A 26,926-nucleotide genomic window follows, 5' to 3' on the forward strand; every position below is an offset into this window, starting at 1 on the left:
TTTCCTCTCTTAAAGGTCAGGTTTACCTGATTAGAAGCCTGTATTGACATCCTAATTTTAATGAGAACCAATTGGTTCCCCAGAACCAATCTTTAGTTGTTTTGGCTTTTGCTGTACTCCTTAGTCAGTTTTTATTAATATTTTTGTGGGAAAGTCCTATATTATTTTAGATCCTAATCATTACAGACTATCACATATACCTGTTCTAAGTACCTTGGCAGGAGAAGCAGGAATGATTGTTTTTATTGATGATGGAGTAGAAGTAGATGGAGTAGAAATTTTCCTTTGAAAATGAGAAAAATGAACCTAGACATTGAATTGCTTTTGGACTATATGAGTGAATTAAATCGGTGCTACTTTTCTCTTCTTGTTTAGGAAACGTGGGTTCTTCCCCCAGATCTTCTGACTTGGTCCGATTAGCCCAAGAATGCTGTTACCATAACAACAGGGGCATTGCAGCTCATGGAGTGCGAGTCCTAACTAATATAACTGTCTCCTGTCAAGAAAAAGGTCAGTTTGATCAGGACTGATACTATATATAAACTTTCAAATTGAAGTTTTGGTGGAATTGTGTATGTGTCTTTGGTTTTTTAATCCCTTATTATTTTTAGCACTTGTGCTTTTACCTACTGGTTGCCTCCTGAAGTGTTCTTAGAGCAGGTTTTCTCAAGACTACTTAATCCCATGAAAAATAAAAATATGAAAATGAGGACCTTGGGATTGAGATTGTGAAACTGAAAGGTTTCATGGAGCATTGCCCATTTCCTCTCAGTGCTGAACTTTGCGTGGATGGTGCTGTGGGTAGGAATCGCTTATGACTGCCCTGTGGTATGACAGTTTGTTCACCTGTACAAAAGCCTGAAAAATTTAGGAAAAAATACTTTAAGTTAACAAGGGGCTTAAGTAACAAATAGTTTCACCTAGGGGCAAATGAGTTAACAGAGTAATATGAATTAAATTGGCATAGAATTTGTCTCTGGGTATTTAAAGTTAAACTGATTTGCATAATTTGAGATATGAATAGAAAATGCTTAGGGGTGCCTAGGTGGCTCAACTGGTTAAGTGGTTGGCAGACTCTTGATTTAGACCCAGGTCGTAATCCCAGGGTTCTGAGATTGAGCCCCACTTGGGGTTCTGTGGACCGTAGAGCCTGGTTAAGGTTCACTCTAGATCTCTCCCGCTGCCCCTCTTCCCTGCTGGAGCTCTTTCTCTCTCTCAGAAAAAAAAAAAAAAAGGAAAAGAAAAGGAAAAGAAAAGAAACGAAACGAAACGAAACGAAAAGAAAAGAAAGAAAGAAAGAAAGAAAGAAAGAAAGAAAAGAAAGAAAAAGAAAATGCTTACATTTTATTATATTCCTAACATCTTTGATGTAAATAAAGGCTTGAATAAGTTCATGCTGGTGTTCAAAACCAGAAATGCATTTTGGATATTTCTTCTGTTACAGTGTTTATTTTGATCTTTATTAAGGATCATAAATAGAAATCTTAGCCCCACAAAACGTCAGCACTGCTCATTCTTAGTACCTATTTTTTTTCTCTAGCATCCTGACCTTCAGTAGTCCTAACACTGTTTGTCAAGCCTTATACTAATTCAGATAACATTTCTTTAAATTGTTCTTTAAATGTTGATTCTTATTTGAATAATTAAACCTGTTTTGTTTTTTAAATAGTTATGAGTGTTTTCTACCATGTAACGTAGAAAACTGTGTGTTCTCAAAGCTCATACATATTAACCTAAATATGGTTAACTAATATATTCAGAACTTTCTAGAGCTTCTAGAGAAATTTTAGCCCCATGGCAGTGGAAAGATGCTGTAGTACTCTATTACATGAGACATCTTTAGGAATTTGTTCTTTGTGGTCTGACTTAAAACATTAATAAGATTATGTGGCATCTTCATTACTTCCTAAAAGGGGTGCAGTTTTCATTAGAAAGTTACCTTGTAGGTGAAAATAGACAAGCATAATCTCTCCAGTTAGGAAAGAAGATTAAAGATTTATGTCTAGTTTGGAAGACATGGTTTGCCGTTCCTAGTATTTTCCTCAGTGAAGCTGGTGACCCTGTTTCAGTTATGCTTTATTTATACCTTTACAGCTTTAGCTCTTGATTTAATGTGGGTATATATATCTTTTTTTAAATATTAGTTTCAGGTGTATGACACAATGATTTGATATTTGCATATATTGTGAAATGATCACCACAGTTAGTCTGTTTAACGTCAGTCACTATATACAGTTATAAAATTTTCTTCTTGTGATGAGAACTTTTAAGATCTACCCTTTTAACAACTTTCAAATATGCAGTATAGTGTTATTAACTATACTCACCATGCTATACAATACATCCCATGACTTACTCATCTCATAGCTAGAGGTTTGCACCTTTCAACTCTCTTCTCCCATTTTTACCTACCACCTGCCTCTGGCAACCACCAGTCTGTTCTTTGTACTTACGAGCTCGGTTTTTGTTTGCTTTTGCTTTTGCTTTTTGCTTGTTCATTTGTTTGTTTTAGATCCCACATATAAGTGAAATCATATGATCATATGTCTTTTTCTGTCTGACTTATTTCACTTAACATTATGCCTTCAGTATCGATCCATGTTGTCTCAAATGTCAGGTTTTCCTTCTTTTTTTGGCTGAATAATGACCCTTTGTGTATCAATACCACATTTTCTTTATCCATCATCTTATTGGTTGTTTCCATATCTTGGCTGTTATAAATAATGCTGTAACGAACATGAAGGTGCATATGTCTTTTTGAGTTATCATTTTTATTTTCTGTGAGTAAATATTCAGAAATGGAATTGCTGGATCATATACTAGTTCTGTTTTCAGTTTTCTGAAGAACCTCCATGCTGCCTTCCAGAGCAGTTGCATCAATATGCATTCTCACCAGCAGTGCACAAGGGTTCCTTTTTCTCCACATCCTCACCAGCTTGTTCTTTCTTGTCTTTTCGACAGCAGCCATTCTAACAGGTGTGAGGCGATCTCTCGTGGTCGTTTTGATTTACATTTCCCTGATGATTGGTGATGTTGAGCCTCTTTTCATGTACTTATTGGCCCTCTGGATGTGTCCTTCAGAAAAATGATTTTTCAGGTCCTCTACCCAGTTTTTAATCGGAGGGTTTGTTTTTTGCTGCTGCATATGAGTTCTTTATATATTTTGGATATTAACCCCTTACCACATACATGATTTGCACATATTTTATCCCATTCAGCAGGATGCCTTTTCATTTTGTTAATGGTTTCCTTTGCTGCGCAGAAAGTTTTTAGTTTGATGTAATGTATACATTTTTATAATCATTAGTAAAGTAGTGGAAAGTGGAAGTCTAAAGATAGCCTTTACATTTCATAAGTAATGGCGCATGTACTTTTTCAGGAAGGTTAGCTTTACACATGACAGTGTTTCCTATATCTTCCAGTCCTTAATGTTTTTTCTTCTAAGTGTGTGTGTGTGTGTGTGTGTGTATTTAATCTTCTCCATTTGACCACTGTAAAACTTAGTGTTTTTCCTCTAGACCTTTTGGCACTGGAACAAGATGCTGTCTTTGGCCTGGAATCCCTTTTGGTACTTTGTAGTCAAGATGATAGTCCAGGTGCTCAAGCCACGTTAAAGGTGAAAATATCATTTATTTTAATATAATGCCTGTTTTTATTGCCTCAACTAGGGATTGGCAGTCTCTCTATAAAGGGCCAAATAGTAAATATTTTAAGTTTTGCAGGCTATACACTCTTGTCACAGCTACTCAGTTCTACAGTTATAGGACAAAGCAGCCATGGATGGTGTGCATAAGGGGAAGAAAGAAAGTGTGGTGGTACGGCAGTAAAACTTTATTTACAAAACCAGGCAGGTGTTGGCCAAAGGGCAGTAGTTTGTCAACTCTGGCTTAAACACACAATTTGCCCTTGATCTTCACTTTCAAAATTATCGCTTTGACCATTGTTATTCCAAAGAATAGACAAAGTAAAAATCCAAACTTTGGCCTATTTTGCCTTCAGTTGACAGTGTTTATTTAGTTGAAGTAAATACATATGAAGGTCCTAGGCAACATAAGGCAAAATTAAATAGGCAGAGCCCCTGTACTTACAGAAGTTTATAATCTGAGGTAACACTGATAAGAGATTTTAAAAGAGATATTTAAAATTTATTATGACACTGGAGATTTTTAAGGCTTTTAAGATGTGAAATGAGCCTACTCTTATTGGAGTGAAATATGAAATACAATTTGTGATGGTACAAAATTAAGAAAGGGGGGGCTAATAGAAGTAAAAGGCTATTAGGCAGATATTAGAGATTATAAGAATGATAGCTTGTCTAAGTTATGATTCAGTTCGAAGTAAGTCATAACTTAGTTTAGAATGTTAAGAAAAGGTATGTCACAGTGATGAACAGTAAAGATATTAGTTAAATAAAAATGTGTTTGGCAAATGATTCATCCCCAGAATCCCTTTGGAGCCACAATACATTTACATAAAAGTTTTAAAAAAGAGAGAAAGAAAACAAACCAAATCCTTTTCTTACCAGTTGTAGGTGTCAATAAAACACTGGCCTCAGCACCATGGGACATACATAGATGGTCAAGAAAGGTCTCTGTATTAGAGGAGTTCCCCATCTAGAACACACTGACGTTTATCTAAGGGACAATAATACCAAACAGAATGCACTAAGTTCCCTGGAGTACGAATCGAAGTGCAATTCTAATGAGAGGACAGAGTTAAGAGTGATTCAGTTGAACTAAGGATGTTAGGGAAGATTTGAACGAGTAGCTGTCTTGTGAGTTAAACCTTGAAAGATGGGGTAGAATTTCAGTATTGAGGAAAGATCATTTGAATCCAAGGGATGACTGTTATAGAAGTTATGAAAACAGCAATCTACCTCTCATGTTGGAAGATGGTGAATAGCCCCCTGTGGCTACATGACACAATTAGGAGATCTGGAAGATCTGCTCTGTCAAGCAGGTTACCAGACCTGATGCCAAGGAACTTTGTCTTGATTCTCAAGGTAGTTGAGGGGATATTAAAATTTCTAAAGTAATGGACATGCTGTAACATTTGTTGTAGTTATTATTGTTATTTAAATATGTCTGTTATGTGCCATACTTTGTTGACAACTTGTATATATATTTTTTTCTTTACAAAAAACCAATCTAGTGAAATTTGTCCCTCTTTAATGCTCACGGGGAAATTAAGATTCAGAAAGATAAAATAACTTGTTGAAAGATACCTAGCTGATCAAGGGCAGGCTGATCTTCAACTCTGGACCTGTCTGGTTCTGAAGACCTCATTGTGTCTTCCTAACACATACTGAAAGCTACATGGGTGTAGTGCGAAGGTGGGTTAACAGGCCCGTGCTTTCAAGAGATGGAAATTAGGAAGAGATTTATGTTGTGGTAGAGAGAATGGGAAGGAGGTGGATATTGAAGATTTGGCGAAAATGGAAATGACTAAATGTAGCAGTCAGTTGGCTACATAAAAATGAGAGGACTTCTGGTTTCTGGTTTTGGTGGCTGGGATATTAGTCGATGCCATTAACTGGACCGAATGGAAGTTCTAAAGCCAATTGATTTTTGGATTTCAGGTGAGAAGTAAGAAAGAAAGAAAATTAGAAGTCTCTTCCCACTTCAGTGTGCCTCAGTGTCATTTAGGACACCTTTTTTGAACTTTAAACTCTTAGTAACCCAAATACTAAAAAAAGTTAATCTATTAAGTTTGGGACAGGTGGGGTTCGGAAATCTGTATTTTCGTTAGCATCCTGGATGATGCTGGTATAGGGAAGTTTACAAACCATACTTCAGAAGCAGTTTTTGAAAAGTAACGAAAGTGCAGCATGGTGATATCCCATTTGGCATGTATATGGCCTCTTCCTTGTTGTGATTTTCATCTTAAGTCTTTTTTTTAAATAGGCCTACCTTGAAATGAGTGGTTAATATACAGTCCCGACTTACTCTCATTTAAACATGGCTCACTTTCAGATTCTGATCATAAGATTCAGTATGCCATGTGTTTCTTAGGCAGGCAAATGTTATGCCCACAGAAAACCTTTTCCTTGATATTTCCTAATCACTTGTACGAAGTTCTTTTCTTTAAAGCTTCAGTTAATACCTTCAGCATGTAACTGGTCCATCTTTTATTCAATGTGCAGATTGCTCTGAATTGTATGGTGAAGCTAGCCAAGGGCAGGCCTCATCTTAGCCAGTCAGTGGTTGAGACCTTGTTGACCCAGCTGCACAGTGCTCAGGATGCCGCGCGGATCCTGATGTGCCATTGCCTGGCGGCCATTGCCATGCAGCTGCCAGTGCTGGGCGACGGAATGCTCGGGGACCTCATGGAGCTCTACAAGGTGATCGGACGGTCAGCCACAGACAAGCAGCAGGAACTTCTGGTAAAGAGCCACCTTTTGAACCTGCCGGGGATGAATAGATCTGGTGTAGTGGGAATTACTTTAGGAAGTCAACGTTACTGTTTGACTCTACTTAGATTAATTATGTAAGACCAAGAGTCTGCTGAAGTCAGAACAGAATTGGAACTGTGAGCTTTTGACTGTTTCCACTTTTGATTTACAAAGCTCTGTTTAGTTCAAATCTAAAACTGCATTCTTCCCAAGCCCTGTCAAGTTGCTTAGTGTAGCCAAGCCTCCAGTCTGATATTTTTGTTTTATTACAAAGTGAAAATATTTTTTTTTCCTTTCTAATGCAAAGCAGTAATGAACTAAACCCTGTTTTGTACTTTCAAAAATGTAAGTTAAAGACGTAATGATAACAGTGACCATAAATTAGCTCAAATTCCTCTTTTCCAATTTAGGACCTCAGTAGCTGTTTAGAATCCTGTTTAGGTTTCAGTATAGTCCTGGGGTTGGGAAAGGTGCATGCTTAGAAACAGAAGACAGGGAAGCTATATAATAACGTGTAGTTGGAAGTTCTCCAGGGCTGAGAGTAGGCTTCGCTCTAAATAAGCATAAATGAGATGTAAGCCTTAAGTTGGCCGCTTCATATTGTGGTCATCTGAATTTAGGGCTTGGAGAAAAGTGTAATGAGATTTCTTACTCAAGCTCATTTTATATTTAATCCTCCGGGGAGAATTGTGTAAAAGATTACCCCCATTTCATTCCTACCAGGAAAAGTTACCCTTGATGACCAAGTGGCAGTAGCCATGGGAATGACATCATACAGTTATCCCAGCTTATGTGGACCTTTGTATATATCAGCTTCAGAATACTAAGACACAGTTAGCCAAGTTTATTTTTTATTGAAGCGGCATTTTCAACTAATGTTCTTTGTCCCTTTTTTGTTAGTACTACTGTGAGACAGTTTTAAATTATGAAACATAATATTAAAGCATAAGGAATAATATGAAAACATTTGCATCCGTCACCTAGCTTAAGAAAAAAAATCTTACCAGTACAGTTGAATTGTACTTCCCTATGTACCTCCCTAATAGTATCTTCTTCCTTCTCCCAGAGCTAACCACTGTCCTGCATTTGGTGTTCATCGTTCCCATGCATGTTACACATTTACTACCTTGGTATATATCCTAAGTAATAAACAATATTCTTTTCATATTTTTAACTTTATATAAAGGTTATTTTGCTACATGAAATCTTTTGCATGTTGTCTCTTTGCCTGTTTGGTGGGAGCCATCTAATAGATAAGGGTATCTCTGGTTTACCCCTTTCACTACTATATGGTATTTCACTGTGTGATATCATAATCTCCTTATCCGTATTTATGGGCATTGTTTCTGATTATTTGCTATTATAAACAATACTCTGAGCAATGGGATAAATTGCTTAATGACTTCGAAGTGGAAAATTAATAAATGTCAAAGGAAAACAAATTTTGTTCTTTTTTGATGGGTTCTAATTTTTCTCCCTTTTGGTTAAAGTTATCTATGACATTGGATAGAATTACATGTTTTCTTCCTTATTTTTCTTACTTCTTTCTCAACGTTAGGTGAGTTTGGCCACTGTGATATTTGTAGCAAGTCAGAAAGCACTATCCGCTGAAGTAAAGGCAGTAATTAAGCAGCAGCTCGAAAGTGTCTCCAATGGATGGACTGTTTACCGAATTGCCAGACAGGCATCCAGAATGGTACGTGTTATCCTTCTGTGTGAACTGGGTTGGTGAAAGTGACAGGTTACAAACCTTTGATTGTGTGATTGTCACCCCTAGTCAAGATGGAAAGTAAATATGGAAGTATGTTTTAGTCACGGGATTGAAAGATGATAATGGAAAGGACCTAGTTTATAACTTTTCTCGTGTGTTGTTATGGGGAAAGTTCCACGGGAATTCCAAAAATATGAACTCTTTTTGGCTGAAGAGTTTCAGCCACTTCATTTTGCCCTGTATTCTCATAACCACAGCTGCCTCCCACCCACCACTTCCATCCTCCATCATCAGTACACCAGATCTTTCTTCCTTCTCTCTCTCCAACCTTGTCATTCTTATTTGGAGATAGGGGCACGTTTTAGTAGGCTGTTCTCTTCTCAGCCATACGAAAAGCCTAACAATTTTTATTTTGTTTGAGAGAAATATAGAGCTTGGACAGTATAGAAATCCTTTGGGGATAAGACCAGAGAGCAAGTTTGAGAAGTGTTATTCTAGATATTGTAACACATGTTCTCATTTTACGGTGTTTCTCAAATGTGGGGAGGAGCTCTATCGAGAGAACAATTCTTTGTTATAGTCAATACCCCCAAGCATCCAGGCACTGCAGGATACCGAGCTCACGTTCCCCCCAACAGCTCCCCTCCCTCGGTCATTTCGAGAGGCATTCGCGGTGCTGCTAATAATCACTTCAGGGAACTTACTGGAGTTCACATCCCACCTCCCCACTGCACTAACTAGCTCATACAGAATGACATACAGTAGGTGTTCATACTTTCTATAGTTTGAACTAAAATTCTAGATGTGAGTTATAGTTCATTCCATTTATTTTCTCTTTGGAACTGTTTTAGAAAAGAACTTCAGGCATTCTGTTATATAAAAGCAGCTCAGCATATTTTCTCTGAAGAAATACTTAGACTGAGTCTCAAAGAATTATATAATGTGAAGAATGATTGTTAAAACTTATCCAAGGTTTGAGTTTGTCTTTTAGCTGCCTCACTACCTAATTCAAATGTAAGAATCTCATCATGTGCACCCCCCCCCCCCCACCTTTTTAGGGTAACCATGACATGGCCAGAGAGCTTTATCAGAGTTTGCTGACTCAGGTTGCCTCAGAACATTTCTACTTCTGGCTGAATAGTCTGAAGGAGTTCTCACATGCAGAACAGTGCCTCACCGGGTTGCAAGAGGAGAACTATAGTTCAGCACTTTCTTGCATTGCTGAGTCTTTAAAATTCTACCACAAAGGGATTGCTTCCTTAACAGTAAGTACTCTTAATTCTCCTTTGGTGATGATAACTTGATTCGTGTGAGAATGGTCTCCCTTTTCTTTTTGGGTTATTCTGTTCTAACTACCTTGAAAAATCTGCTGATAAATAGATTTAGCAATATTAAAACAATAAATAGGATGTGGTAGTAAATCCTTAACCCCTCCCCCACTTTTTAATATTCATAAGTTGATGGAAGTTTATCATTTTGTTTTTGTCAAGTACTAGGTACCACAGAGAAGAAGGATTACTGAATCCATGCAGAAAGGACACGTGGAGATAGGTATTTCCTCTCTAGACTCCTAGTAATAAGACGTACTGGCTCAGTACCAACCATCACATGTAACTCCCTGCCCCCTATTTCATGCCTGGAAGCTGCTCACTAAGAAACTAGAGTTTCTTACTTTGTAGACAAAGAAGGAATTATCAAGGATGCTAGCGTCCCATTTTTTACCCCTTTGTGATATCCTCCTATTCAAATTAATAGTCAGCCAGCTACTGTTTTTTGTTTTCTCTGCCAGGAGAGTAAAGGGGTTGCAGGAAGGGCAGACCATTAACATTTCTTACGTTTCCTTGAAATGAGTCGTATTCCAAAGTAAGAACCTATATCCAAGAGGAGCGTGTTCTGTATTAATGCAAAGATTTTTTTCCCCTCAAGAGTAAAGAGTTTATATAATCAAAATTAGACAATTTGTAAGTATTGTCACCCAACTTTTAAGATTGTATATATTTACATGGAACCATAAAACTTTTGGTGCCTGTTTACATATGTTTATCACGTAATCTAAACTATTCTTAATGGTGGGCCATCCCAAAAGAGATGCTCCGAAGTAGAATAAAGAGTAAACAGATGTCACAAAAGAGACAGAATATTCAGACTCCTGTGGTACATATCTTTTGAAGTATAATTTCTTTTTTAGCTAGGATTAATCAGCAGCTGTTTTAAAAACGGGAATACACAAATGGCTTCTCTCTAGCTCATGGTGCTCCCAGTAGCAGGGACTACTGTGATTCTTTCCTCTTGATTATTCCAGGAAGAGAGTGTTGTAACCTATATCAGGCTAATAAATGCCTCAGAAAATCAAAAGGTACGGTTATTGGTTGCGATCAGTAAAATTATTTCATTTTCTAGTTCACGTGCAGCTTGTTTATTCAGCACAGAAAATGGTTCTATCCGTGAAAGAAGCTCAGAGAACAGTGAAGCAGACAGAATTAATATTATGAAAATCCTGTTGAATATTTAATAGTATTCTAATGATTTGTGTGGTATGTGTATTTAATGAGGCTTGGCAGTAATTAAGGATTGAATTCTGACATAGAAAGAAAGTACTCAGTTGACAGACAGAAAGCCCCTGTCTTCATCTCCGCTCTGCCGTTAACATATTATGACCTAAGGCAGGTTATTGGGCCTCACATCATCTCCTTTTGAAATGGAGTTCTTTTATTCAACACACCATAAGCACTTACTATGTGCCAGACGCTGCTTTGAGGTTAAAAAAAAAAAAAAAAAAAATCAGGAAATGATTCTCTTCTTGATAACAGGTTAGAGAAGAAGGCAGTATGATCCTTGCAGTCATTTGGAACTTTCCACATTTCTGATTGTACTATACCATCAGGGTTTTTGTAAAGATTTTATTTTTATCATTCATTGGGCAAATCATTCATGGATTTGATACTAGCTTTGCATCTTTGTAACTGAGAAGATATGAGCACAGACGCCCTTCTACTCCTGCCACGTGAATGAGTTGATGTGAGATTGTACAGCTCTGTGAATTACCTCCTTCAGCCAAACTAAACAACAGAAGCTCAACATTCTGTGCTTACCGGGACCCTACAGCACGCTGGGTAGCTAATTTCCCAACGCAGTGATTAATGATACAGTTACCTTGCTACTTAAGAATAAAAATTGTAAAAAGTATTTTAGTTTTCTGTGCTGTGTAACAAATCACCACAAATTTAGTGACTTAAGACAACACTCATTTATTATTTCACTCTGTCCATGAGCCAGAAGTCCAGACATGGCTTAGCTGGGTCCTCGGCTCATATTGACCTGGTTGCAGTCATGGTGTCTGCCAGGGCCAGTCTTGTCTGAGGCTCAAGGAAGCGCAGGGTCCTCTTCAGAACTCACGTTTGCAGAATTCATTTCCTCACAGCTATAGAATCTGTGGAAGCTTCAAGTCCAGCAGGAAGATCTCTCACCTTCAAGACTGTCTTTTAATGGGCTCACCTGATTAGGGGAGATCCATCCAGAATATACGAATCTCTCTTTTGATTGATAGAAAGTCACTTCATTAAGGATCTAAATTACATCCCCCCAATTCATCACCTTTGTCATATTGCACTAGTTAGAAACAAGTAACAGGTTTCATTCACACTCAGATTACTGAAGATGTGGATACCAAGGGATATGAACCAGAGGAACCATCTTAGCATTCTGCCTACGTTGGTGGATTGTTAACTTTATCTATTTTAAAAGAGTCAATATGTATAACATCTCCATATGCATTGTAGAGGGTATATAAAAGTGTAACAAATATCCAAGTATACCTGTCATCTTCAGGAAATGGGACATTACCATAGCTTCTAAAATTCATGCATATTCCTCCATGTTTGCAGACCATTTCCTACCCTACAAAGGTAACCACCATCCTGCATCTTGTGTGTACCGTTCCCTCGCCCTTCTTTATAATTTTAATGCGCTTTTTTGTAATTCTAGACAAGGTACCATTTTATGTTGTTTTTGAATTTTATATAAAAAGGAATCCTACATATTTGTATTCAACTTGCTTTATCTAAATTATGTTTTTTTTTTTTTAAAGTTTTATTGATTTTGAGAGAGAGAGAGTGTGCGAGGGACAGCGTGCATGAGGGGAGGGGCAGAGTGAGAGGTTGAGAGAAGCCCAAGCAGGCTTCGCGCTGTCAGCACAGAGCCTGGCTCGGGCCTTGATCCCATGTACCATGAGATCGTGACCTGAGCTGAAATCAAGAGCTGGACGCGCAACCGACTGAGCCACCCAGGCTCCCCCATCTAAATGATGTTCTTAAGATTTATTCATCTTGTTGTGTGAAGCTCTAGGTCAGTTTTACTGCTGTATATTCTTATATCATATGAATATTTGCCCCTCCTAGTGTTGATAGAAATTTTCATTTTTCCAGTTTTTTGCTAGTATAACAGTACTGCTGTGAACATGCTTGTACATGTCTTTCGATACACCTATGTAAAGCTTTCTCTAGGACAGTCATTCTCAGTTGGGGATGATTTCATCCTTCCAGAGGACATTTGGCAATGTCTAGAGACATTTTTGGTCATCGTGATTTGTCATGGTATTACTGGCATTTATAGCGAGCACAGGCCAGAGATGCTGCTAAACATCCAACAATTCACAGGACAAGTCCCCTCAACAAAGAATTACTTGGTTCAAAATGTGGCTGGTACACTGAGGTTGAAAACCCTCTTTTGGGGCAGTAGACCTCAATCGAAGCGGTTTATCTGTCCCCTGCTCCAAAGTGTGTGGGGATGTTTCTCTTTGTCATAGGGTAAGGGGGACTGCTACTGGCTTTAATCCTGAAATGCCCAGGACACTCCTGCCTCTGCTAAGAAATACTGCTCTGATATATTTCCTAGGAGGATAATGGCAAAGTTATGTGTACCTTCAACTGACTAACTAATACCAGGAGCCTCTCTACAGTGGTTTACAAACTTCTAGTCCCCACAGCAGGGTATAAGAGTTCTGTTGCTCTGCATTGTTCTCCTGACTTGGTATATTCTAGAAGTTCTGATTGACATTTCTCAAGTCATTAATTCAATTAAACATTTTACTTACTTATTTTCTTATTTATTAGGTATAAATGACATGTAACATACTGGTTTCAGGTATATAACACAATGATTCAATATTTGTATATATTGTAAGATGATCACTACAGTAAGTGTAGTTAGTTAATATCCATCATCAGCATACATAGTTGTAAAAATTTTTCTCGTGCTGACAACTTAAGATCTACTCTCTTAGCACCTTTGAAACATACAATGCAGTATTATTAACTATACTCACCATACTATACACAATATCCCCATGATTTATTTATTTTATACCTGGGAGTTTATACTTTTGACCCCCTTCACCCATTTCACCCACCTACCTACCACCCCACCCCCCCCACCTCCCCACCTCTGGCAACCACAAATCTATTCCCTGTATTTATGAGCTTGGGTTTTTTTTTGTTTTTTGTTTTGTATTCCACATATAAATGAGATCATACAACATTGGTCTTTGTCTGACTTATTTCACTTAGCATAATGCCCTCATGGTCCATCGGTGTTATTGCAGATGGCAAAATTTCACTTTTTTATGACTGAATAATATTGCATTATATATATGCACCACATTTCCTGTATCCATTCATCTGTTGATGGACGTTTGGGTTGTTGCCATATCTATTGTAAATAATGCTGTAATGAACATGGGGTGCATATATGAGATAATGTTTTTGTTTTCTTCAGATGAATACCCAGATGTGGAATTGCTGGATTATATGGTAGTTCTGTTTTTAGTTTTTTGAGAAACCTTCCATACCGTTTTCCATAGTGGCTAACACCAGTTTACATTCCCACTAACAGTATATCAGAGTTTCCTTTTCTCCACATCCTTGATAATATTTATTTCTTATCTTTTTGATGATGGTTATTCTAACAGATATGAAGTGATATCTTGTGGTTTTGATTTGCATTTCCCTGATGATTAGTGATGATGAGCATCTTTTCATGTACCTCTTGGCCATCTTTATGTCTTCTTTGGAAAAATGTCTAGTCAGACCTACTAATTTTGTAATCAGATTGTTGTTTGTTTTGTTTTGTTTTGTTATTGGGTTAATAAGAGTTCTTTATATATTTTGGATATTAGCCCCTTGTCAGATATAGGATTTGCAAATCTTTTCTCCCATTCAGTAGTTGCCTTTTTATTTTTTTGAAACAATTGAACATTTGTTTCGTTTTTGGCCACTTGTATTTTGTGTGTGTGTGTGTGTGCACACGCTCGCACGTGCGTGTGTGTGTGTGTGTGTGTGAGAGAGAGAGAGAGAGAAAAGATGTTTCACAGAAGTGAAAGTTGAAGTTTTTTGTTCATTTTCCTAGCAGGCTGGTTATCTTATTGATTTGTCAGAGTTCCTTATATGTTCTGGATACTAGTTTTTTTATAGGTGATATGAGTTGCAAATATCTTATTTTGTAGCTTTTATTCCCCACTTTCTATCTTTTGATGAACAGTAGTTCTTAGTAGTCTAAGACTTAATGGTCTAAGTTATTGGTCTTTCTTCCTTAATGGTTTTTGTTTTAAAATTTTTTTCCCCAGTTCATGCTTCCTTTACCTTTGTAGCTTGTTTTGCTCAGCTTTATGTTTATTCATTCATTTTATTGTTTTTACATATTGTGGTAATTCATTCATTTTCATTGCTCTGTGATATTCTTTTGGTGACTGTTAAAGCAATTTGTTTATCTTTGATATCACTGGGGAACATTTGGATTATTTCCAGTTTGGGACTATTAAGAGTAATTTGATATGAATATTCTAATGTACATCTTTTGGTAGATGTGTGCATTTCTTCTGAATGGTAGTGCTGTGTCATAAGATATACTGAGATTCAGCTTTAATAAATACCACCAAAAGTTTCCCATGGTGGTTTCCAGCTCAGACTCTTACCAGTATAAATGCTTTTTGGGGTTCATAGTGTTTCTTGAATTTATGGCTTGATGACTTTGATCATTTTCAAACATTTGGCCATTGTCTCTTCAGCTATAGCTTCTGTCCCTTTCTCTTTCATTTAGGACTCCAGATACCTACAATAACTCTTTTCACCATGTTTCATTTTTCTCTTACATTCTCTTCTGCATTTTCCATCTTTTTATCTCTCTGTTCTTAGCTCTATGTATATTCTTCTGACCTATCTTCCAATTCAGTGATTCTTACATTGTGTCTAATCTGCTGTCAGACCTATTCATTAGGTCCTTAATTTCATTTGTTGTGTTTTTTTTTCAGTTCCAGAATTTCCATTTGGCTATTTTATATTTTCCAGTTCTCTGCCAGGACTCTGTCTTGCCATTTACTTTCTTTTAACTAATTCATGTCTGATGTTCTGTTTTCTGGATCCATTGTGGCTTGTGTCTTAGACTGATTTTTCTGCCTCTTGGTTTGGAGAATTTTGTCTTTTTTGTATGCTAGGTAATTTTTTATTTGGTTTTGGACACTGTGGATGAAAAAGTATCCGATTACATCATCCAGAGCCTTACATCTCTTTCTTTGCCCTTGGCAGGCAGTTAGGGTAAGATCACCTTAATCCAACCAAGGACTGAACTGATTCAAAGCTAGGCTTCAGTCCTGGAGAGAGCCAGTACATTTTTGGGTTCTCCTGACTCCTGGGGCGTAGCCCTTTGAGGTTATAGCCAAAAGCCTGAAATGTTCTTCCCAGCACCCCCTTGGTCCTAGGAGATTGCCAGCAATTCTGCTCAGCTTCTCAGACTCTCAGGAGCAGCTTGCAAGTTAGCAAATATCTCAAGGGAGAAAATGTTACCAAATGTTAGTCTCACCTCCTTGCATTTTCCATCTCTCCATGATTTTTTACTTCAAAATCCTTTTTTGCCTTAAGCTCTTCAGTGCTTTCAAATAGATGTTCTTAATATTGTATTCAGTCTTCACTGCTGTTGTTAGCAGGAGGCCTGGTCTAAAACAGTCTAGGCCATGATTGCTTTATGCTTGGCTTATTCTTTCAAAATCTGAGCTTATAGTAAGCAAAATAAGCCAGACACAAAAAGACACATGATACGTGATTCCACTTGTACGAGATATGTAAAGAAGTCGGATTTATAGGAACAAAAGTACACTGGTGGTTGCCAGGTCCAAAGTTTGCATTATGGCTTACACATACACACACATACCCTGTTTTTTAACTGGGCTCATCAGATAGCTTTCTTTTAAGCCATGTTGGTTTCTTTAGGTAGCTCCATTTAGAAAATTGGGTGGGGGGGGCACCTGGGTGGCTCAGTCAGTTAAGCATCTAACTTTGGCTCAGGTCATGATCTCACGGTTCATGGGTTCAAGCCCTGCGTAGGGCTCTGTGCTGGAGCCTGGAACCTGCTTTGAATTCTGTGTCTCCCTCTCTGCCTCTCCCCGACTCATGCTCTGTCTCTCTCTCTCTCTCTCTCTCTCTCTCTCTCTCTGTCTCTCAAAGGAAATAAACTTTAAAAATAAAAAAAGAAAATTGGGTAAGTACTACAAGTCAACAGTTAAGTAGTGTTATTTGCATACCTAACAAAGATTTAACTGTAAATGTTTAGGGGAAAATAAAGAAGGAAGGGAAAAAAAAGCAAGGAAGGAGAAAAATAGTTATTTAACGGGGAAGTAAAATAGCAATCCAAATAGTGGGGATAGCTCTTCCCAATTAGCTGATGCCTCAGAGTAAGCCTTAGGGAGAGCTCTGAGTCTGTTGTTCCTTCATTGGCATGTGTTGAATTCACTGAATATCATTCCTCCTTGAGGAAGTTGCAAGGGTAATATTAGTTACATATAATTTTTGCTTTACCTGTTAACCTTAGATTCCCAACTTCTGTTTAAGCTTTAGCTTCAATACAAAGAAAAATAAATAATATCCTTTATATTCCTTATTAGCATTATGCATACTGCTATAAATCTAAGTTTTATTTCTTACACATTTTCTGTCTTTCATGGGTGATCTTACCGTAAAGCCTCTGACCTCTATGACAAATCTATCTTTTCTGTGTTCTTTTGAACATGTGTTATATCTAGCATTGCTTTCCTTCAGTTTAACACAATCCAAGATGCACAGTCACTTTCAAGGTGACCATCTTACATCACCAATAAAATATTCAAAAATAAATCCAGAATTGCGGTAAATCTCCCTCATTGTAACTACATCTTGCTTCTCTTTCAGTTTTATAATGCATGTTGGGACAAGATTGCCAGTGTTTTTTGTCTGGTCAGATGGTCTGTATTTATATAAAAGTATCATATACACCTACTTGTATTCCTGACCATTGTAAAGTTACTGACAAGCAGTAAGTTAAAAATAGCAGGTAGTAGTTTAAGGAGCAGAGGAGGTCTTATAAGAGCAAATTAAATCTCTAAGGAATTAAAAACAATTGAACTGATCTGTTTAATCTCCTAATCTATGCTGTGTCATGATTAGAACAGACATCCCAAAAGCATGAAAACCACAGAATTCACTATATTGAGTACAATTATTACCTCTAACTACTATAGCTCTATTAATATGTAGCTTTTAAATATCATCAAGGACCTTGGAATTTAAGAAGGATACTAGAGCAGGTGTGTGTTCTAGGGAGTGGCTAAGTCCTAGAGTAAAATATGAATACTACCAAATAACAAAACTTACTATTTAACATTAAAAGTAGAGAGCAGTACACCAAGGTCAATATGTGATACTTGGCTAGATGGTAATATTGTACCTGACTTCCCTAAGTCAAATGCATTGCTCTCCTGCTGAAAGGATAGTGTTAAGTGAGGTAGTATCTAAGGAGCAAACAGCATCAGCATGTTTTAAGCTAGTCATATCAGAGGAAAATTATTTTCACTATGCCTCCATTTATTGTTAATTTAGCATATTTTTGGTATGCCTTGTGTTGAAAGCACCATGCTCGGTTCTCTGCTAGAGTAGTTGCTGAGTAGTTAAAAGTTGTCCTGGTTCGTTGCCAATGAGTCTCTGGCTTGACTTAACATTTTTTGCCCCCTCTACGTAGCAAATGTTGCTTTTACTATCCAGGACCCTAGATAAGTACCCTGATACTTCTCCATCTTCGTTGAAACTTACTTGTGTGTTTTGAACTGTTCTTCCTTCCATTAGCCTCTCTCTGCATTCTAAACATGTCTACTCAGAAATTCTTTTTAGTATTAATCTGGGCTCACAGTGGGAAAATGCAGCTATGAGACAACATGTTTTTTTTAACAGTGACTGTCTAGCACCATGTTTCTTCTGCCCTTATCTTTCTTTCCTCCTTCACTTCCCAACTTTTAAAAATCCTATTCATGATTCCAGTGATGAGAATTTCAGGTTAGAAAGGTAGGAAGGTGGTGGGGTGCCTGGGGTGGCTCAGTTGGTTAAGCCTCTGACTTTGGCTCAGGTCTTGATCTCACGGTTCGTGGGTTGGAGCCCCACGTCGGGCTCTGTGCTGACAACATGGAACCTGCTTGGAATTCTGTGTCTCCTTCTTTCTTTACCCCTCCCCTGCTTCCGCTCCATTTGTCAAAAATAAATAAACGTTAAAAAAATTTTTTTTTAATTTTTTTTTTAACATTTATTTATTTTTGAGACAGAGAGAGACAGAGCATGAATGGGAGAGGGTCAGAGAGAGAGGGAGACACAGAATCTGAAACAGGCTCCAGGCTCTGAGCTGTCAGCACAGAGCCCGACGTGGGGCTCGAACCCACGGACCGCGATATCATGACCTGAGCCGAAGTCAGACGCCCAACTGACTGAGCCGCCCAGCGCCCCTAAAAAAAAATTTTTTTTTAAAGAAAGTAAGGTGGTGATAAGGGGGTTTTGGAAGAATGATAAAGTCCTTGAAGTGTCCCTCAAATGATAACCTACTGGTGATGATCGAACCAACCCACATGCTGTAGAGACTGTGAATGTAGGAAGTAAAGAACCTGAATGCTGATGAAACATACAGTTTTTCAGAGCTGATGCTAAGTATGCTAAGTTTTTCTTTCTAATATTACATCATTCCTCTTATAATGTAGGTGTTTGTTTATCCATCAGTGTTAGAGCTACTGCTCTTATGCACAAACGGTGCCGAATACTTTTTGTCTGGCCCCATCTTGCTCTTATGTTTATTTTGTCTTATATATATCTTTTTCCCCCCAGGCTGCCAGTACACCACTGAATCCTTTAAGTTTTCAGTGTGAATTTGTAAAACTCAGGATTGACCTTCTACAAGCCTTCTCTCAACTTATCTGTACTTGCAATAGCCTAAAGACAAGCCCTCCACCTGCAATTGCCACAACCATTGCCATGACCTTAGGGAATGACCTTCAGAGATGTGGTCGCATCTCCAATCAGGTGTGTCTTAACTTTATTTTCAGTGCAGTGTTTATTTATACTTTAGAGGTTTTTGAGGTTAGTTGTGAGATGAAAAATTCTGAAATCAGCGGTTTGACTAAAAGACATTAACTATCAAATGCTTATTAACTCATCTGTCTTGCCAAAAATAGGCTGACATTTTTTTAGTGGCAAAATGATTGAAGATGTCTCACTAGGTGCTGCATGTTTATAACTGTATTAATTGTTTTAGTGGAACTGGAAGCTAAAAAAGCAATGTTTTTTGTTTCTGTGTATTATATGTATTATTATACTTCCTTGAACGTTTACCATCTTTGTTAATTTTATTTAACAACGTTTGTAAGAATGAATGGAATGGAAATGAAGAGTCGAACTACTTTTGGATTTGTTTGTTTGAGGAGGGTTGTTTTTTTCTTTTGTGGTCTGTTATTATACAATAATGATAGCATGTTTGTTTCTGGTAATGGATACTTTTCCTTCTTTTCAGATGAAACAGTCCATGGAAGAATTCCGAAGCCTTGCTTCCCGATACGGGGATCTTTACCAGGCATCTTTTGATGCTGATTCAGCAACTTTGAGGAATGTGGAACTATATCCTAAGCCGCCTTGTTATTTCTTGTTCTCTGGAAGTATTCTTTTAAATGTAGAGTTAATGCTTCAGATGTGCTTGACTAAAAAATATATATTAGATAAGCCTACAAATTTATTATAATTAATAACTTCTCTTTTGAAATCTAGTATGAGCAGTACAGTTGTACTTTTTAACTTCAGCCAGGCTTTAAAAATTAATAGTGACTCAGTTGTGGCCTTTCTCCACCACTAAGAACAGCATCCAAAACCCGGGTCCCCCAGTGTCGCATACTTGGTGCTCACTTGAGCTTCAGCGGAAAACGTAACACATTTTCCCACCAGAAAACCATTTTCTCTTTTGCATCACTTCTGTTTTCTTCATGGTGAGCAACCCTGGTTCCCATCACCTTTATTAATGATCTATTATTCCATAATCTTCATTGTCCCTTTTGTTCCCTAAGCCTTCCTTGGGTTTTCCGTATTTTCTTATTAGCAGCCTCAAACCCTTTTTGAAAGGAGGGCAGAGATAAATTGTTTTTAAGTTGTAGGGCCTATAAACCAGTAGTTCTGGGCCTTTTGGGTTTCTAAGTAAAAACCTTATGAATGCTGTGGACCCTCTCCTCTCCAGAATGCATTTATGCACACCCCCCAGCAGATTTGTAAACTTGCAGTAGGGTTAACAGATCCCTTGAGCCCCAGCTTAGGAACCTCTAGGGTATCTAAAGACCATTTTGGTTGTTGCTGTTTTTAACTTTTATCAGTGAAACTTCTACATCTAAGCAGAAGAAAACCATTTCTGTGATTGAATCACAGGGCCTGTTGCTTGGTTCCCAACCCTTACCCCACCCCCACATTAGGCAGCCTCTGAAGTACTCTTCCTGGAACAGAATGTGAGAGTCACTATTATAAACAATAAAAGGGGGAAAAATAGAGTCCCAAACTATTTGATTTGATAACATTATTGTTGCCTTCACTTAAAATGTGGTCCTCATCTCGACCTGAACTTCAGAGAATATAAAGTCTATGTGGATTTCTCTCTTTTCATGTATAACCTTAACGTCCATCCAGACAGCAGCAGAGCTGTTTATTGATATCTCATGCAATAGAAGCCCTCATTTTGGATCCAGAATCAGCAAGGTATTTCTAATAATAGTTTACATTGAAGTACATTTTCAAATATGTTATCTTACCTAGTCATCACAACAGTGTTTTGGAAGAGGTTTTACAGAAGAACAAAGAACAGGGACTTCTCCAGTATTTACCTGAGGTCACAGCTACTGACAAAACATGGATTTTCCGACTCCATTGTTTATTTACCTCCTGCCTCCTATTTTTAAAACACTGACCTGGAAAAATAACGAAGAAGAAATTCTTTGAAATTTGAATATTTTCTTCTTGTATACTGTAACTAAATTTTGGTATGGAAAACTGGGTTAATAATATAATTAAGCTTGACATTTTTATTCTTTGGTTTCCTAAACAAAAAGATATTCCTATTTTTGCTTCATTAATATTCTTCTCTCCTCTTCCATTAACTAATTATTCAGGAATGTTCCACTGGTTTTTTTGTTTGTTTTTTTGTTTTTTTTCCCATTATACTATTCCGTTTTGGAATGTGCATTTTCAGGTGTCTGTAATTTCCAATCTAATAAGGCCTGTGATTCCAGGGTCAGCTTTCTCAAAGAATACAATCAACAAAGCAGGGTAAAATTTCTCTACCCTGAAGCATTCACTCACCATTTCCTTTCCGGACAATAGCAAAGTCCTTGCTTCTGTCTTAAAATTCTGCCTACTCCTAGACTAGGCCGCTTGGCTATCTTTTTCCCCATTCATCTGATCCATTTTAATATTTTCATAACATACTAATATTTGCTTATTTTTCCTTTTATCCTGTTCTCACCAGTGTTCTTTTTCCCTTCAGACCTGCAGTGCTTGTTTTTAAAAAAACAAACCCCTTCCTTTTAAGTTTCAAAGTGTGCTTACACTTTCATGTACTTTACAGAGTCTTTGCCAATTAATTGCTGATTCAAGATTCACATCACACCATTTTTTATTGTGCCATACTCATTTTACTTCTTAGCACCCAGATATCATTGTATGGTTGACTGGTATGATAGGCATGTTTTTCTCTTGATTGACTTTTTAACAGAGAGATTGAGTGCACTGTCAGCAGGGATGGGGTGAAGGGAGTTATTCACCCAGCTTACTCATGCTGCTACTCTCTTTCTTACTCTTCTCCGCCCCCTCTCACTCTCCAAACCAGTTCTCCTAGCCTCTGCCCTTCATAGCAGGGAAAAGTTGGAAAAGAAAGCTTGTACCTTGAAGGAGGGTTCTTTGGGTTTCATTCTCAATAGTATACAACTGCTAAGAGTGGCTTCCTCCTAAAACTTCTGTTCTCGATATTATATATTCTGTGCCTTCCAAGTAAAGAAGGACTTGCAGCTAAAAAAGAACCTCAAGAGGACCTCTTTTGCACTGCTGGTGGGAATGCAAACTGGCACAGCCACTCTGGAAATCAGTATGGAGGTTCCTCAAAAAATTAAAAATAGAACTACCCTGTGACCAGCAATTGCTCTACTAGGTATTTATCCAAGGGATACAGGTGTGCTGTTTTGAAGGGACACATGCACCCTAATGTTCATAGCAGCACTATCGACAATAGCCAAAGTATGGAAAAAGCCCAAATGCCCATCGACTGATGAATAGGTAAAGAAGGTATGGTATATATATACAATGGAGTATTATTCGACAATCAAAAAGAATGAATCTTACCATTTGCAACTACGTGGATGGAACTAGAAGGTATTATCCTAAGCAAAATGAGAGAAAGACAGATATCATATGACTTCATATGTGGAATTTAAGATACAAAACAGATGAAAATAAGGAAGCAAAAATAATATAAAAAGCGGGGGGACAAAACAGAAGAGACTCTTAAATATGGAGAGCAAACTGAGGGTTGCCAGAGGGGTTGTGGGTGGGGGGATGGGCTAAATGGGGCAAGGGACATTAAGGAAGACCCTTGTTGGGATGAGCACTGGGTGTTACACATAGGGGATGAATCATTGGAATCTACTCTTGAAATCTTTATTGCCCTACATGCTAACTCACTTGGATATAAACTTAAAAGTTAATTAAAAAAAAAAAAAAAAACTCAAGAAAAGGAGGCATAACATTGGTATTTCACTGTAGTTTTTACAAAAATGTGTCTATCTTTTTCATAGCCTAGAAGCTTTTTTGGAAGAAAGCATCTTGTCTTACTATTCAGCTTTGTATCTCTAGCACCTAATATAGTGCCTGACCCAATAACAGTAAATATGGATTATGACAGGGTAGATGTTTCTAATTATGAATTGTCTACCTCATTCCAACTTTTTAGAATTATCAAGAAATATTTTGAGATGGTGGTTCATTGCATTTTTCTATTCTGACTTTTTATTTGTAATGAGTCCTTTGCACTTAATCTTTATGTTACTGCCTAAAAGATAAGCGAACAGTTCCTGGGCTATGACAGAATAAATAGACTGGACTTTTCCTTTTACTGCGAACAAATAAAACCTGGATAAAACATAAAAGTTTTATGTAAAACTGTAAACAGTTAACTGTTTACAGACATTGGACAATAGGAAATTCAGGAATGTCATCCCTTGGTGAAGGGACACAAATAAGGTAAACCCTACCATAGTCTTTCCTTTCTTTTCCCTGGAGGCACTCAGCAGAACACAGTGGTCTTGCTTAGTTGAAGAGATAGGAATCAGGGTTCAGGGAACCAGAAGAAGCTAGAACTTGCAGGACAGAATACAGGGGAGAGAAAGCAGCTTTCCAGGGAAAGAGCTCCAGAAATTTCATAGGCTGTGATTCTTTGGCTGAAGATTAGCATATGTGTACTAAGATACACATATGAAGGGAAACTGCACAAGGCCAGGCAAAAAACAACTACTGGGGGAAGAATGATGACCAGAAGTTATAAGCTGAACAATTCCTAGAGTTCACACATGTCTGAGAAATGTTTTGAGTTCCACCTAGCCAAATGGAGAGACCTTATTGAACACTGAGAGCGTTCAGAAGAAACACCAGAAGGGTCACACCACCTTAGCAGTAGGGCTAAACTAAGTCTAGAGCAGTCTTTCAGATAAGCTTTAAATGAATCAGGATTATATACAAGTAACTTGACTGTCTACCAAAACAAAATTTAACATTCTCTAAAGACAATAAAATAAAAAGTTCAACAGTATAAAATCCACACTTGTAGCATCAGATCAAGAATTATTAGACATGAGAGGAAGCAGGAAAATGTGACATAACCAGGAGAAAATTAAGTCATTTAGGAAAAAGACTCAACAAATGACAGATGATGGAATTTACAGAGTTGGACTCTAGAATAGCTATTACTAATATTTTCAGAGATTTAAAGGTAAAAGATAACATAATTAGGAGAAAAATTAAAGATGTAAAAAGGACCAAATGGAATTTCTAGAGCTAAAAAATACAGTATCTTGATTTTGCCTTTATTTTTGAAAGATAATTTTGATGGATATAGAATTCAACTTTGGGTTAGGTTTAATGGTACATTCGATATTGCAAGAGAAAAGTTCAGTGAACTTGGAAGACATAACAATAAAAACTACCCAGATCAGACAGTGAAATAAGAAACAGCCTGAAAAACAACAGAGTCAAAACTAGCCTGTGGAACAGTATCATTTGTACTAATATATACATGCAACCACAAATCCTAGAAAGAGGGGAATGAAGGAAAGGGAAATATTTAAATGGCTGAAGTTTTTTAATGTTTAATTAAAAATGTAAACCCACAGATTCAAGAAGCTTAACAAACCACAAGTAAGGTAAACAAAACCATAACAAGCCATACATTGTAATCAAATTGCTGAAAACCAATGATGAAGAGAAAAAATTTAAATGGAGAAAGGGAGTGCATAGAAGGGAAGAAAGATCAGAAATCCACTGATTTCTCATCAGAAATAATGCAAGCCAGAAGACAATTAGAACATCGTTAAAGTTATGAAAGTGAAAAAGGTAACCCAGTATTCTATATTCAGTAAGAATTACCGTTCAGTAATTAAGACTAAATAAAGGCCTTTTCAGACAAAATCTGAGAAAACTTGTTACCACCAGATGTGCACTACTAGAAATGTTAAGTTCTTCAGACTGAAGAGAAACCATTTCCACTGTAAACTTAGAGCTACAAAACAGAGTGAAGGGCACTGGAAATGGTAAATATGTCACTAAATATAAAAGACTTCTTTCATTTTTTTAAAGTGTTGATCATTCAAAACAATAACAACTATGGGAGTTTATAACATGTGGAAGTAAAATGTAGGAAATAAGACATGACAGGGAGGGGATTGCTGTATGATTTTTATGTTTTACATGAAGTAGCATATAGAAAATTATTTGAAGATAACTTGTGATAAACTAAGGACGAATAAACTCTAGAGCAACCACTAAAAAATAAAACAAGCCGGGAGATGAGATAAAATGAAATACTAAAAATAACAACAGAAACAAACCCAGTTAATCCAAAAGAAGATGGGGAAGACAGGATAAAAAGAAACCGTGAACAGATGGAAAAGTAGAAAACAAATTACAAGATGGTAGCCATAAACCCAACCATACCAGTTATTACAGTAAATGTAGTCTTACTCTAAATAAAATCAGAGATTACCCTACTGAATACAAAAGCAAACCCAACTGTCTGCTCACCACAAGTAACCCATTATAAAGACACAGATAAAAGTAAACATAAGGACAGAAAAGTATATATCCTGAAACTCTAAAAGCTGAAGTGACCATATTAATATCATACAAAATAGACCTCAGTACAAGGTACATTTCATCATAATAAAGGAATCCATCCATCAAGAAGACATAATTCTAAATATGTACAAAGAAACATGAAGCAAAAACTGGCAGAACTGAAAGGAGAAATAAATCCACAATTATCAAGTTTTCAACACTTTCTCTGTGAGTAATTAAAGAACAGCTTGTCAGAAAATTTCTTAAGATGTAGAAGACTTGAACAACACTATCAATCATCTTGACCTAATTGACATGTACCAACAGCAGTGTATATGTTCTTTTCAAGTGCATTTGGAACATTTAGGGAGATAAACCATACACTGGGCTAGAAAACAAATCTCAGTGAACTTTTAAAAGCGTTGAAATCATACAGAATATGGTATCTGACAATTAAGTTAGAATTGACTAACAAAAACGATCTCCAGAAAATCCCCACACATTTAAATATTAAATAAGACTTCTGAATAACCTAACTGGTCAAGAAATCAGAAGAAGAATTAGAAAATATGTTAAAACAGGATGAAAATGAGAACACATATCAAAACTTGTGGGATGCAGCGAATGCAGAGCCTAGAGGGAAATTGACAGCTTTAAATGTTTTTATATAACATAAAAAGTTTAAAATCAGTGATCTAAGTTTCTACCTTATCTGATGCTACAAAAAGAAAGCAAATTAAACTCAAAATAATTTGAAGGAAAGAAGTAACAAAAATATGAGCACTGATAAATGAATTAGAAATAAATAGTGGAGAAAATCAATGAAACCAAAAGCTGGCTCTTAGAAAAGACAATGAAACTGATAAAACCAGTTAGTCTGAGTGGTAAAGGAACACAAATTACCGATACCAGAAATCAAGAACACCAGACCAAGTCCTACAGCTATTAAAAGCCATAAGGGAATAACAGTTTTCATGAACACAGACACAAAAACTTTTAACAAGACATGTACAGATTGAATCCAGCAATATACAAAAGATAATGCATCAGAACTAACTAGGTTTTATCCCAGGAATACCAGGTTAACAATAGAAGACCAAACGGTGTAATTTACCATATTGCATAATAAAGGAGAAAAGCTGA

At 37.0% G+C, this 26,926-nt stretch overlaps 1 protein-coding gene across 1 annotated transcript in view; it reads left to right on the forward strand.

Annotated features, from left to right (window-relative positions):
• INTS7 (integrator complex subunit 7) overlaps nt 1–26,926 on the forward strand; it is a 92,906-nt gene that overhangs the window by 54,734 nt on the left and 11,246 nt on the right. Inside the window, exons 9-16 of the mRNA XM_030302239.1 lie at nt 376–510; nt 3,519–3,616; nt 6,143–6,382; nt 7,950–8,087; nt 9,161–9,367; nt 19,265–19,459; nt 19,947–20,050; nt 21,098–21,166. Coding sequence (XP_030158099.1) covers nt 376–510; nt 3,519–3,616; nt 6,143–6,382; nt 7,950–8,087; nt 9,161–9,367; nt 19,265–19,459; nt 19,947–20,050; nt 21,098–21,166 — 1,186 coding nt within the window. The remainder of the gene's footprint in view (nt 1–375; nt 511–3,518; nt 3,617–6,142; nt 6,383–7,949; nt 8,088–9,160; nt 9,368–19,264; nt 19,460–19,946; nt 20,051–21,097; nt 21,167–26,926) is intronic.

This window comes from Lynx canadensis, chromosome F1 (genome assembly GCF_007474595.2).
Source record: "Lynx canadensis isolate LIC74 chromosome F1, mLynCan4.pri.v2, whole genome shotgun sequence".
NCBI classification, from domain to species: domain Eukaryota; kingdom Metazoa; phylum Chordata; class Mammalia; order Carnivora; family Felidae; genus Lynx; species Lynx canadensis.